The sequence below is a fragment of the Pan troglodytes genome, chromosome 8, assembly GCF_028858775.2.
Source record: "Pan troglodytes isolate AG18354 chromosome 8, NHGRI_mPanTro3-v2.0_pri, whole genome shotgun sequence".
In the NCBI taxonomy this organism is placed as follows: domain Eukaryota; kingdom Metazoa; phylum Chordata; class Mammalia; order Primates; family Hominidae; genus Pan; species Pan troglodytes.
In genome coordinates, this window is record NC_072406.2 from 32,471,086 (window position 1) to 32,486,366 (window position 15,281).

Here is a 15,281-nt window from a genome sequence, read left to right on the forward strand (position 1 = left end):
TGTGAATGCATGAAAAAACGAAGAGCAAGGGACAGATTTGTGAAACCTTCAGTCATAGGATATAGAACAATTGCAGGTACTTGAGAGTCACAGAAAATGAGACTGGAAAACTAAGCTGGAACCAAGGACAAAGGATTTTTAATGTCTTTATTAGGGGGTTTGGATTTATGTACTAGGTAATGATCAGCCTCAGTCCCCACGTGTACGATGGAAAGGTGTGTGGCCATGCAAAGAAGTCAGATGTCATGAATGACCTTCCTGCAGAGTTAGGATTTTTGTTAAGAATACTTTGCATTTTCTAAGAAGTAGTTTGGGTTATTACATGGGTTATTAAGATCCCGTGTACTGAAAAAATTTAGGCGGGCAGAGGAGAAGGCGGGCTCCCGATCCGGTTCTATCCGGTTCTCCCACCATCCCCCGCCAGGGGTCTCAGCAGCTCGGAGGGTGGAGGAGCGGCAGCGCCAGGCACCGCGCACGCGCCTTTCCGGAGCCAGAATGCCCAAGAGGAAGGTCAGCTCTGCTGCAGGGGCCGCCACAGGAAGAGCCTAACAGGAGGTCAGCGCTGTTGTCAGGTAAACCTGCTCCTGCAAAAGTGCAGGCGAAGCCGAAAAAGGCAGCAGCGAAGGATACATCTTAAGACAAAAAAGCACAAACAAAAGAGAAAAGGAGAGCAAAGGGAAAACAGGCCTAAGTGGCTAACCACGAAAGTAAAGAAGAGTTAACTGCAGAAAACGGGGAAAGGAAAACTGAGGAGAGTCCAGCCTCTGATGAAGCAGGAGAGAAAGTAGCCAAGTTTGATTAATACTATGTACCATGTCTTATCAGTGGTCCCTGTCTCCCTTCTTGTACAATCCAGGGGAATATTTTTATCAACCATTTTGTAAATGCAAGTTGTTTAGTAGCAGCTCCAGAAACATTTTTAAGAAGGAGGGAATCCCATCGCATCCTATTTTTTAAGTGTAAATGCGTTTTTTTAAGAGGTGAAATCATTCGCTGGTTGTTTATTTTTTGGTACAACCAGAGAATAGTGTGGGATATTGAATTATGGGATGCTTTCACTGTCTTGGGTGTCAGCTTAACATTCCATCGATGGGGGTTAGTTTTTATATCCTATAATACAAAGCATATTAAATGGCAATATGGAGTCACAATCTTGCATCTAACGTCTTTAGCATTTTAAATTACTTCTATTCCCATGTTGTTTTGTAGTAGAATTTTTTCCTAAAGAAAACTACTCCTTGATCGTGGCTCTGCTGTCAGAATTGTGGGCACTGTGTAGCCTCTTTGGTTGTGATAGTCCTATTTTCCTAATAACTTTGTTACTGTGCTGTGAAAGGTCAAAAATTTGCATATGTAGCATACATGCTATTCAATTGTGAATTGGTGAGATGTAGATAACAGCTTATCAACATGTGAAGATACTGGTACTTGATAGCCTCTTAAGGAAAATTTGCTTCCAAATTTTAAGCTGGAAAGTCACTGGAATCACTTTAAAAAAGAATTACAATATATAGGTTTTTAGATTTTTGGTACATGTGTTAGGAATTGTGTACATATTGAAAGGTCTGTACTGATCCTCAACCAATACAGTGTCAGTTATGAAAGAAAAAATATCTTTTTATCTTTTTTTCCTTTGTCCATTTAAAATGTTTGATTTTTCTATCTAAATTAGGTTGTGATGTGCCACTGAAATAGGCAATGTTGGCAACACAATGTCTGTTACAATAAAATAAATTAGACATTTAAATAATCTTAAAAACCATGTGAAGGGACATAAACCCGGTCGATTAAATCTGGAACAATGTTTTCTGCACAAGCGAGTACAGGCATACCTCTCGTTAAAACTGATGTAAACAGTCATACCTCTGTTTAAAACTGATGTAAACAGAAGAAGCCAAGTGGGGCGGGGGGGGGGCAGGGTTATGGGGGTGAGGGTAGAGTGGGGGTGCGGTGAAGGGAGGCTGAGGTGGGTGGGGGAAATGGCAAACCAAAACAACACTAACTGAAGTAGCAGGACTCTGCTCAGTGCAGAAAAATTGGCTTATGAATAAAAATTAGACTGTGATATCAAATTAAATTCAGATCATCACGCAAAAGACACAATACATGCTATTTAGTTTTAGAAAAAAACACACATTCATTTCCTGAAGTCTGCTGCCAATTAATTTTCTGACAATGTCTGCTGGCTTGACTATTTTTTTATACGAGGATGAGTATTAAACACTGTCCATACGTTTTCATCTACAAAAAATTTGCATAAAATAGTGTTAGTTCTCTGTACTTGTCAATGGACACTTTAATTATGTGTATAAAAAAGGAAAATTTTGCCCCATGGGAGTCAGAAAAAGCAAAATAAAATTTAGAGTATGAAACCTCCAGCAGCCAGTATGTTTATGTGAAAATTCAGCAGAAATAGACAGTTGCTTTAACCAATAAAGTTAACATCTTCTTTATGTAAAATTTTCAGTAAAGACAGGAACATATCATTAAAATTAGTGTCTTTGCTATAGACTCAGATCACCAGGAGCATTACGATTAGCACAAATGGCCAGAAAATCTCATCAGTGCATGCTGACAAGGAGCAGGATTTGGTGGCAGGCTGCACATACCCTTTACCAGGTTCCAGGTAGTTGTGGGCCACAAATTTGAGTGTCTCATCCATGAGAATCACAGGCAAGGAGATTTTCAGCACCATCAAAGTGCATAAAAGATATTTCAGAAGTAGAATCTATATAACTTGCTGAACCATTGAAGGTGGGACTGAGAAAGAGGAAGTTGGGGAAGTCCACCTTAGGCAACTGTTGAAATCCTTAACTTGCTTACTAGTGTGAAATCTATAAAATACCTAACAGGAATCTTCAAGTCTAATGAAAATATTGATGGAATACTGCTTTTGTTTTTTTGTTTTTCCCTAGTGGGAGAGATCTCTGAGGTTTGTCCGGAAATCACTGATTTTTTGTGCCGGGACAAGAAGTGCATTGCATCCCACCTTCTTTGTGACTATAAGCCAGACTGCTCTGATAGGTCTGATGAAGCTCACTGTGGTAAGTTTATCTATCTGCTGTATGGCAGCCAGTTCAGCAGAGATTTTCCTTCATAAGTAGAGTTAGATATTGGTGTTGATGATGGAGAAGAAATATTATTTTCATGCACTAGAGTAGATTTAGAATAGCCCAAATATTTCCCCAAATTTGTATACAAGTATCAAATACAAATACAAATGACAGCACTTTCATATTCTTTACCCCATACTGAGAACAGTAACAAATCTATAGAAAATCATTTTACCAAAAAATAATCCCATTCTGTAATTAGGCACACTGTGTGTAGGGTTAGAATTAAAGTTTCTAGGAACTGCGGTAGCAATCTGCCTTTTTTATTGGTCTTCGTTTTTTTTTTTCTATTTTTTTTCCCAAAAAATTGTTGATTTTGTATATGCGGCTGAAAATGATCACTTTTAATAAATACAAGTTTAGTAATTATTTTTATCAATTACATTGCACTGGAGAAAGAGGACTGGGTGGGCTCCATTGTATTTTTATTCAAGCTTTAATTCAAGCAATGTTTAAAAACATATATAAAAGTATATAATTTTAAAATATGAGCAGATATTTAAATTCAAATCATCTTTTTTCCATATATTGTACTGGAAAAAAAGGATATTTTTTCCATTTATCTTATCTTTCCTAGAGAATATTGATATCATACCAGCTACCTGTTGCAGTTACCATTTGCTGCCTAACAAGCTACCCCAGAAGTTAGTGGTCTAGGCCACTGTTACATTTTGCTCACAGTTTTTTGGATCAGTAATTCATGAAGGGCTCTTCTGGGCAGTTTGTCTCTGATGGCCTGAGTCGAACTGATAGGGTGGAACTAGATAATCACATCCAAGATGACTTCTTCTGTTGATACTCTTTGGTCTCTCTGTCTTACTAGAGATGGTGTCTCATCCTCCAGAGTACTCCATGTGGCTTGGGCTTTACATAACATGGTAGCCACAGGGTGGTAAGCCATTGTACACAGGGCTGGCTTCTACTAGAAAGTGTCCCCCGATCCTCAGGAAAAATAGCAACAGTTACTTTGATTTAGCCTCAGATGTTGCATAATACCATACCTGATTCTTGCTAATGGCCAAGCAAATAACAAAGTCTAGACTAGGCTTTCAATGAGAAAACAAAGTCTAGACTAGACTTTCAATGGGAAAATACATCAAATGTAGAGAAGGTTGTAGGGTGACCTTTTTGGAGACAAACTACCACACAAGCATATTTACATTTTTATTGTATAGCTCAATTTAATTTTTTATTTCTTAGGATCTTATACTGATGCTTCCAATTTTCTATTTAAAATTTTTAATAGATTTTTAAACTTTAAAAAGCTGTGGTAAAAAATACATAATAAAAAATTTACCATTTTAACCATTTAAAATGTATAATTTAATGGCATTAAGTACGTTTGTATTGTTGTGCAACCACTGCCACCATCCACCTCTATAACTATTTTCATCCAAGAAAAACAAAACCGTACTAATTAAAGAATAACACCCTTCCCCTAGACCGTGGTAACTACCCTTCTCCTCTCCATCTCTATAAAAGATCTTTCATTTCTATTCTAGGTACCTCATATCAGTGGAGTCATATAGTATTTTTCTTTTCTGTGACTGGCTTATGTCACTTACCCTAATGTCTTCAAGGTTCATTTCGTATTTTAATTTTAAATGAAAGTATTTTCAAAAAGTCAAAACAATCAACACATCTTAAGACTTTATTACTAATACCATAGTATTATAGTATTAATTGTATAAAATATCATGTATTTCTTTCATAGTATGTACATTCTCAAATAAAACTTATAGTTCACTGAGTAACACTTTCTAGTGTTATTTCTAGCTTCTTTTAAATTCACTGGCCAGGCGCAGTGGCTCACACCTGTAGTCCCAGCACTTTGGGAGGCCGATGCGGGTGGATCACAAGGTCAGGAGTTCAAGACCAGCCTGGCCAACATGGTGAAACCCCGTCTCTACCAAAAAAAAAAAAAAAAAAATTTAGCCGGGCCTGGTGGTGGACGCCTGTAATCCCAGCCACTTGGGAGGCTGAGGCAGAGAATTGCTTGAACCTGGAAGGCGGAGGTTGCAGTGAGCTGAGATTGTACCACTGCACTCCAGCCTGGGCGACAGAGTAAGACTCGTCTCAAAAAAACAAAAAACAAAAAAAACCCGACAAAAGTGTATTTTTAAAAATACTGAGTGTAAGGAATTAATTTCAATGGAAGACTCTAAAACGTGTGAAATCACCATTTTCCCCACAAGATGTACTAAGTAGGGCATTTAATAGTCACCCACGACACAGTAAAAACTTGGACAAATTCAAGCCTGTAAACTGCAGCCAGCACTCAGGTGGAAGAGGAGCCCACACATTCAGGGCATTAAGAGGGAGCACAGCTGCAACTGTGAGGAAATATAGAGGAGCCACATGATTAAGAGCCTACGTACTGACCACTGCACTTAGCGCCACATGCTGGCTGGATTACACCCCAAATCTTCAACACCAAAGTACTTTGCTAGTATACCCTCCATCAAACCAAAGGCAAGAAGTCAGCTACAAATGAAGACCCTGAGCAAAGCCTCAGCCCTCTGGAAACATGCAGAAAAGAATTCTAATGACTGTACTCAATCTACACTGAAGTTAAAGGAACATTTGCACACAGAAATAAGAAAGAACCAGTGAAAGAACTCTGGCAACTCAAATGGCCAGAGTGTCTTCTGTTCTCCAAAGGACTGTGCTAGTTCTCCAGCAAGGGTTCTTAATCAGGTGAGATGGCTGAAATGGCACACATAGAATTCAGAATATGGGTAGGAACAAATACTATTGAGATTCAGGAGGACATTGAAACCCAATCCAAAGAAGCTAAGAATAACAATTATGCAGGAGCTGACGGATGAAATATCCAGTATAAAAAAATAACCTAACTCACCTAATGGAGCTGAAAAACACACTACAAGAATTTTACAATGTAATAACAAGTATCAGCACCAGAATAGAACAAGTTAAGGAAAGAATCACAGAGCTTGAAGACTGGATTACTGAAAAAACATGGACAAAAATAAAGAAAAAAGAATAAAAAGGAATGAAAAAATTCTCTGAGAAATGTGGGATTATGTTAAGAGGCCAAATCTATGAATCACTGGTATCCTTGAAAGAGACAGGGAGAAAGCAAGCAACTTGAAAAATTGCTTTCAGCATATTGTTAATGAAAACTTTTCCAACCTCACTAAAGAGGCCAACATTCAAATTCAGGAAATGAAGAGAACCCCTGCAAGATATTAGACATGAAGATTATCCACAAGACACATAATCATCACTTTTTTTTTTTTTTGTAAGACAGAGTCTTGCTTTGTCACCCAGGTTGGAGTGCAGTGGCATAATCTCAGCTTACTGCAACCTCCGTCTCCCAGGTTCAAGCAATTCTCCCGCCTCAGCCTCATTAGCAGCTGGGATTACAAGTGTCTACCACCACACCCAGCTAATTTTTCTATTTTTAGTAGAGATGGGGTGTTGCCATGTTGGCCAGGCTGGTTTCAAACTCCTGATCTCAAGTGATCTGCCTGCCTCGGCCTCCCAAAGTGGTGGGATTACAGGTATGAGCCACCACACTTGGCCATAATAATCACATTTCCCAAGGTCAAAATGAAAGAAAAAAGGTTAAAGGTAGCTAAAAAGAAAGGACAGGTCACCTACAAAGGGAACCTCATCAGACTAATAGTGAATCTTTCAGCAGTGAATCTTTTACCTTCCAAGCCAGAAAAATTGGGGGCCTATATTCAACATTCTAAAAAAAGAAAAAGAAAACCTACAACCAAGAATTTCACATACAGGCAAACTAAACTTCATAAATGAAGGAGAAATAACATCCTTTTCAGACAAGCAAATGCTGAGATAATTCATTATCAGCAAACCTGCCTTACAAGAGCTTCTGAAGACCATCACCAGCCACTACAAAAACACACCTAAGTACACAGACTAGTGACACTGTAAGCAACCAGACAAACAAATCTGCATAACAACCAGCTAATGACATGATGACAGGATTAAATCCATGCATTATCATGTTAACCTTGAATGTAAATAGGCAAAATGCCCCAATTAAAAGGCACAGAGTGGCAAGCTAAATGAAGAAGCAAGACCAAGTGGTTGGCTGTCTTCAAGAGACCCATCTCACACTCAATGACACCCATAGGCTCAAAATAAAGAGAAGGAGAAAAACCTACCAAGCAAATGGAAATCAGTAAAAAGCAGAGATTGCAAACCTCATTTCAGACAAAATAGACTTTAAACCAATAAAGATCAAGAAAGACAATGACTGTAGATATGGTAAAGGATTCAATTCAACAAGAAGACCTAACTATCCTAAATATATAGGCACCCAACACAGGAGTACCCATATTCATAAAGCCAGTTTCTAGAGACCTATGAAGAGACTTAGACTCCCAAACAATAATAGTGGAAGACTTCAACACCCCACTGACAGTATTAGACAGATAATTGAGGCAGAAAATTAACAAAGATATTCAGGACCTGAACTCAACACTTGACCAATGGACCTAATAGACATCTACAGAACACCCTACCCCCAAACCACAGAATATACATTCTTATTGCCAGATGGCACATACTTTAAAATTGACCACATAGTTGTACATAAAACAATCCTCAGCAAATTCCAAAAAAAAACGAAATTATACCAACCATCACAGCACAATAAAAATAGAAATCTATACCAAGAAGATCTCTCAAAACAACACATTTACACAGAAATTAAACAGCCTGCTTCTGAATGACTTTTGGGTAAATAATGACACTAAGGTAGAAATCAAGATGTTTTTTGAAACTAATGAGAACAGGCATACAACATATCAGAATCTCTGGGACACAGCTAAGACACTGTTAAGAGGGAAATTTATAGCACCAAATGCCCACATCAAAAAGTGGGAAAGATCTCAAGTTAACAACCTCAAATAATCTCAAATTAACCATCACAGTTATTGATTGGTGGGAAATCTGCATAAAAGTGTGAAAGGCCATGGAAAGGGATGACTAAGGCCAATACAGAGTGAGAAATATAAGCAAGCAAATATATGTGAATATTTTTAAATTAATAGGGGCAGCCTGGCTGTGTGGCTGCAAATTAGAAGAAAGGAATTAGAAGAGAATGTGAAATTGAAGGACATGGAAAAATGTGTAACTTTGCAGAAAATGAAGCTGTGGAAAGTCAATAGCAGTGTTTTCCTAAGGAGTTGAGATCATAAACAGAGATTAGCCTTAGGAAAGAGAAAAGTGGCATATTTTGAGAATGAGAGAATGAAATGTAAGAGAATTTATCCTGATTGGATAAATATCTTTAGCATCAAAAATGAAGTCATATATTAAGCAAGTCGGGACAGGAGGTACAAGGATGATCACAGAGAATAGAAAAGGATGCGGAATAAATGTTGTAGGGCTGTATATCAGGGAGTCACTTACATAGAAAACTAGTAAAGAATGTGCAGGTGACATCATTCCAAAGAACACATGATGACTGTCTTTTATGTCCATTGCAAGATTCTGAATTTTTACAGATGTGTTGGCTAAACACCAGCAGAATGGAATGTCTCATTTTTTATCCATATCACATAATAAAAAACTATTCTATGTTATATAACACTGGCATGACAAACACAAAAAAGGCACACAGAGCCCATAAATAAGCATACAAGAAGCAATAGATTATATATAGTCATATAGAATGAACGAAAGGAATGTACATGAATACAAGTGGTTGTAATTTGTAGGGATAAGATACAATAATGCTTGAGAAGTAAAATGCTAATATTTTATTTAAATAATCTCAGGGATCCAGAAAGTTTTGTGTGGAAATATTAAAGCTTTGCTTGCTATATATTTAGTATCTATTTTTACAGCAAGGCTTTTTTCTGATTACATTTCTATATGCTAACATTGGTTGTATGTTAAGGAAAAGTTGTGAACGAGAAGGAAGTTTAAAAATAACACAAACTTTCTTTCTAAAAAGAAAGGAAAAGTCAATGACAATCTCAATTGATTCATACCGATTAAATCACCCAGTCATTCATTCTGTCTGTACAACGCAGTCTGGTTTTACAGTGAGTGCTCAAAAGTAATAACTGACGTACAAAAAAAAGAAAAATGAAAGCCTAGATCAGGGTATCATGATGGCACTTTTCACGGGTGACTAGAAATAGATACAGTTATTATCTATTAATTTTTGTCATTGTGAATAATTTAATTTTTAATGAGTTATCAATCAACACTTTTAGAAGAGAATTTCTTTCTTTAATTTAGTAACTAGCTCTGATATTTGATGCTGCAGTGATTGGTATGGTGTCCAAGATAATTTGTGTGCTATACAGTTTACTACTTCTCCCAAAGTGCCTTTTCTTTAGTAAATGACTTTGCGTCGCTAATAGGCTATGCTATTCAAACATCAGAATAAGGGACGGAAGTGAATTAAACATCCAGACAACTGAAGCTGTTTATTTATTTGACCTGAATAATCTTGTATTAGCATAATGTTATGTTTATTGTTCATGTGTAGACACAGTTTTAACTATCATCTATAAATATTATTCGTCAATGCATATAACTCCTTAATGAATAAGTGACAACATTCATACACTGCTTCTAGATCCTTCAATTAAAATATTAACAATGAGTACAAATGTCTCGATGCTGTAAATGTATTTATAAAGAATTAGAATATGCAGATACTAATTTTAAATGATCCCAAATATAGGGTAGTAGCAAATGTGATAGACATTTCCAGAAACTTCCATTAATGTTTTTGCTTCCCCAGCACAGTATACAAGCACAACAGGAAGCTGCAATTTTGAAACAAGTTCAGGAAACTGGACCACAGCCTGCAGTCTTACTCAAGACTCTGAGGATGACTTGGACTGGGCCATTGGCAGCAGAATTCCTGCCAAAGCATTACTTCCAGACTCTGATCACACGCCAGGTAAATCTAGTAGCCATCCCCAGACCAAGAAACCCACTCATCTTAAAGTCTGCTTTAACAATTTGTGTGAATTTCAGTGTGCATTTCTTATGTGTATGTGGGGACAGAGCTCAGCAGGTTTTATGGAAAGAGGGCTAGTCCCTTCTATTGCAAACTCTGAATTACTAAATAGACCCAGAGCTGACACTGCTACAACAAAGCAGCTCACGACTCATATTTTAAGAGACTCAGATTTTACTCACTCTACCCTAAGGGTGCCATTAAATTCCCTAATTGGAGGAGTGTAGGTGGGTGGCATTCAGATTAATGATTGCAATATGCAAAGATATACAACTGGCAATGCTAAAAGTTATCCTGTTGTGACAATGGCCAGTCACAACAATGAAATGGCTGACCACCAATTTCCTTCCCATCATTTTGAAGTACAGGAGCCAAAGTGTAAAATGGTAAGTGGCGATGGAATGAGTGAGTATCAGCATAATCTTCACAAGTGTTGCTTTCTGCCCTGTGATTTCAGATTATGCAATCTTTAATGGCTTTACAGTTAATAGACTCAAAGTAGGAGTAAGCTTGTAATCTTATTTACTCTTACAAAAAAGTCCTACTGACTCAGAATTTATCTTAGAAATCTAGCTTTTATTAGGGATAAAAAAAATCTAAGATATTTGTGATGCTAATTTTATGTGTCAAATTGGAGGTGTTTTGGATGAGATCAACATTTAAATTGATGAACTTTGAGTAAAGTGGATTGCCCTTCATAATGTGGCCTCCTCCAATCAACTGAAGGCCTGAATAGAAAAACAAAAACAAAAACAAAACAAAAACACCAGCCTATGCAGCAAGAAGGATCCCCAAGAGAATGTCTTCAGATTTCATCTGCACCATGGGCTTTTATGGTTCTCCAGCCTGACAGTCCGCCCTGCAGATATTGGACTTGGCAGCCTTCATAATGTCATGAGCCAATTCCTTATAATAAATCTCCTTCTATATATATACACATCCTATTGATTCTGTTTCTCAGGAGAACCCTAACCAATACAATATTCTTCAAAACAGTTGAAGCATATGCACAGTAAAAAAGAACGAGATTACATGGAATTTAAGTAACTTTCAAAAGATTGTCCTAGCCATTATATGACTAGTGAAAAGAGCACATTAATTTTATTATTTATACATTCCAGGCAGATTGAATGTATCATGCTATTCAATTACAGTATGGACATTCATTCTTGTTTTAAAGATTTTTCCCTAATTCGTTCTATATGGTGAATCACATGTATTGATTTGCGTATGTCGAACCAACCTTGCATCTTAGGAATGAACCCTACTGGATTGTGGTGAATTAACTCTTCGATATGATGGTGGATTTGGTTTTCAAGTATTTTGTTGAGGATTTTTGTGTCTGTGTTTATCAGGGATATTGGCCTGTAGTTTACTTTTTTCACTGTGGCTTTGCCAGATTTTAGTATCAGGGTAATGCTGGCTTCATAGAATGAGTTAGGGAGGAGTCCCTCCTCCTTGAATTTTTGGAACTGTCACCAGCTCTTCTTTTTATGTCTGGTAGAATTTTATGTCTGGTAGAATTAATCTTTAAATTGAATATTCTAACTCCTTTTGACTTGCCATGTTGTAGCTCCGTTTCGCAAGTTTTTGTTTCCCTTAAAAACATGAAGTTAGTGTATACTATAAGATGAACAGGACAGAGAATCAAGAAACTAAGTCAGTAATTAGAAGGATTTAGTGTATAACAAAGGTAGATATTTAAAATAGTGGGTAAAAGATGGACGATACAGTATGGTGCTGGCATATCTGGTTATCCACCTGGAAGGACTTAAAATTTAAATCCAAGTTTTATATCATATACAGCAATACAATCTAGATAAAGACTTAAATGTAACAAATAAAAACAAGAAAATCTTTGCAAGAAAACAGAGACTAAACTGTGTGTAATTTAGAGCAGAATATTTTAAAACCTCCTAAACCCAATTTACAAAGCATTTTGGCCTCTTTGACATAGAAGTCAACTTTCAAAACCTGAAGTCAGCTTCTAAACCCAATTTAGAAAGCATTTTGGCCTCTTGGACATAGAAGGGCCAGCACATAATGACTTATATGAGGATATTTATGTCAGCATTGCTTTTAGCAGAAATAATGGGAAATAAATGAATGCCTATTATGTGATCATTTATATGTTCCTTCCTTCATTCACTTAACTATTTCTCAAATGCCAGGCACTTGGCCAGGTCCTGTGGATGCATCAGTGAATAAAACAGGCATAAATCCCTGTCACGGTAGAGCTTACATTACAGAAGGAGGGAAAAGATAATGGGTAAACATAATAAATAAATAAATTAGATGGCTTATTAGAAGTTAAGGGGACAAAAAGAAAGGAATGGAGTACATAGGAGTGTGAAAGCCAGTAGATAGGTATGTGCCTTGGAGTTGGGAGGATGGCCTGTAAATAGGCTGGTCAAATTAGACCCTGCACAGAAATGCCATTCAACAAGAGACCTGAAGGAGCTGTGAGGAAGTGACCTGTGGTTACCTAAGGAAAGAATGTTCCAGAGCTAGATCAGCCTGTGTTTGGAAGGTGTCTCAATCTGGTTGCTAATACATTTGGGGCAGTCTAATTAATTAGGGGTTTGACCTGTGCATTTGTAAGATGTTTAGCAGCACTTGAGGCCTCTGACAACTAGATGTTGGAAGCACTCCTCTTTCTAATTATAATAAAGCCAAAATATCTTTAGAAATTGCCCCTGTTGAGAACCCAGAGAAACAGCCTGGAAGCCAAGGTAACTTGTAAAATCCACAATGTGCAATATTGTGCAGTCATTAAAAAGAGTTTAGTCATGTATAGTTGATTTGAAAGGATTTCCAAATGACAGTGTTGAAGGAGTAAAGCAATATGCAAAATGTTAAGATGGTGTGATCTAGTTTTTCTAAAGCAGACAACAACTAGTACCCCCTTATTGTGCATATGTATAAATCTGTACATAGATATTTCTATGAATGACTGTGAGCATGGAGGATAGGATAAAAGGATACATACTTGTTTATTGACCATAGATTACTTGAATGGGTGACAGGGTTAAAGTAGAGGAGGAAATAAACTCAGTAGAAAAAGAAACAAGGCTGGGCAGGGTGGCCCATGCCTGTAATCCCAGCCCTTTGGGAGGCTGAGGCAGGAGGATTGCTTAAATCCAGCAGTTCGAGACCAGCCTGGGCAACATAGTGCAACCCCATCTCTACAAAAAATAAAAAATTAGCCAGGTGTGGTGGAGTGCCTGTTGTCTCCACTACTCGGGAGGCTGAGGCAGGAGAATGGCTTGAGCCCATGAGATTGAGGCTGCAGTGTCGTGTTTACTCCATTGCACTCCAGCAAGATTCTGTCTCAAAAAAAAGAAAAGAAAAGAAAAGAAAAGAAAAGAAAAGAAAAGAAAAGAAAAGAAGAAGCAAGTAACAGGAACTGTACCTGAAAAGAAAATCCAGTATACATGGTGGTAGCACATTTGTGTGTTTGTGAAAAACGTGGTGAATATATTAAGGTTTCCCACTTGAAAGGTCTGAACTGTTCTTGTCCTTTTAATATTTACTTTTTCTTCAATATTTCTATTTATCAATTTTACTTTACTAAATAATAAACTTTTCTAAAATTTTTAAAATATAAATAAGCAGAAAAAACTTTTCTAGTAACCTCAGAGTAATGATAAAGCCATCGATAAGCCTTATGTATGTTCATACTCCCATTCTTTCTTAATGTTATGCATTTTCAAAGAGAAATAGGTTTCTATTTAATTCTGTAATTCTAAAAATGTAGTGTAAATAAGTTTATATGTAGTGAAGTATCTTGCACAGCATAGTTTTATAGTATTTTACTTTTTGAAAATATCAAAATTTATAAAATCTTATTATAAACATATTATTTTCTCCATTATGATAAATATCACAACAACAAATTGACATTTAGATGGAACTTTTTTACTTCTATAATTCCCAAAGATGAATATATGGGATTTTCTGAGAAAATATGAGAAACAAGCCAATTTTCATTTATTCTGCTAAGATCTGGACAATAACGTGTGGACACAAATGCCTGTGAGCTCGTTAGATATTATCTGCCATAATCTTCCCTTATCCTAGGACGGTATTTGAAAACTACAGAGCATGTCTTCTGCTATAATAATACTAATGACACAAAAACTGCAGGCTCAGTTGAGAACAAGATTAAAGTATAGTCAATAGATATGAGAAAGTTTACATCTGTTGTTCAGAAAGAAAACACGAGTGATCAATTGATACCTTTTAATGGAAACATTAAAGATTATTAATAAGAGTATTAATTTTTCTTTTTTGAACTTTTAGAGCTTGTGTATGTTCATCAAAGATCACATGAAAAGTTTTGAATCTGGTTATTTATGTAATGTTATATACAAGCAATGTTGTCTGCAGATTTAAAAAAAAAAAGCAGTAATTCTGACAGAATACTTTATTATCCTCCTTGTTAATCACTACTTGAGACAGTATATTTTACAGAGTGCTCTCTTCAAAGCAGCCTGATTATATCATTCTTGATACACTAATACGGCTGAGTGAGACTATTTAGGCATCTCTGAAATAATGGGATGCTGAATAAATTGTAAGGACATTAATTAATTTTGACGCTCTCGGAAAAACAAAATTCTTTATGAGAAGGCCAACAAATTCAGTGAGCCTATGGTCTATTTCTAAGCATCACAACAGAGCTGTTAATTAAAATTGTATTTATGGACCTTTGCACTTATTGTTATCAAGATGAAGAATTAGATACATAAGAGGGCCATTTTCAATGCCCATCACAGGGCTATTTATGAGCCTTTTTGGAGACATTGACGAAGTTGGGGAGAGAAACAACAAACATCAGTCGACTCTCTGGTCTACACATGAATACTGTTTAGACTTAATGTATACAAGATTGAATGGCAAGAGTGACATTTATGTAGCTTGAATTAATGAAGGCATAAGGCACAAAGCTGCTGCTGTCTCTCTTTTTCCCTTCCTTCATAACTTTATGTTCTTTTAAATGATATAATCGGCCATCTCCACAATTAGACTATCAACTCCAGTAAGACAACTGTCACATCTTTTGCTATTGTTACGTCTCCTCTAGCATTTAAATAAGTTTGAATTGCACCTGATAAATACTTCTGTAGGTTACTTGGAACTATCCCCTACTATATTTATTGACAGTGAAGTATTTTGGATTACTTAATGCA

General features: G+C 36.6%; 1 protein-coding gene and 1 pseudogene across 1 annotated transcript in view; both read left to right on the forward strand.

The window, feature by feature from the left end:
- Window positions 1-15,281, forward strand: part of MALRD1 (MAM and LDL receptor class A domain containing 1) — a 631,174-nt gene that overhangs the window by 382,794 nt on the left and 233,099 nt on the right. The window contains 2 exon segments of the mRNA XM_063780496.1: window positions 2,916-3,044; window positions 9,868-10,029. Coding sequence (XP_063636566.1) covers window positions 2,916-3,044; window positions 9,868-10,029 — 291 coding nt within the window.
- LOC112204547 (non-histone chromosomal protein HMG-14-like) lies at window positions 496-1,042 on the forward strand (annotated as a pseudogene).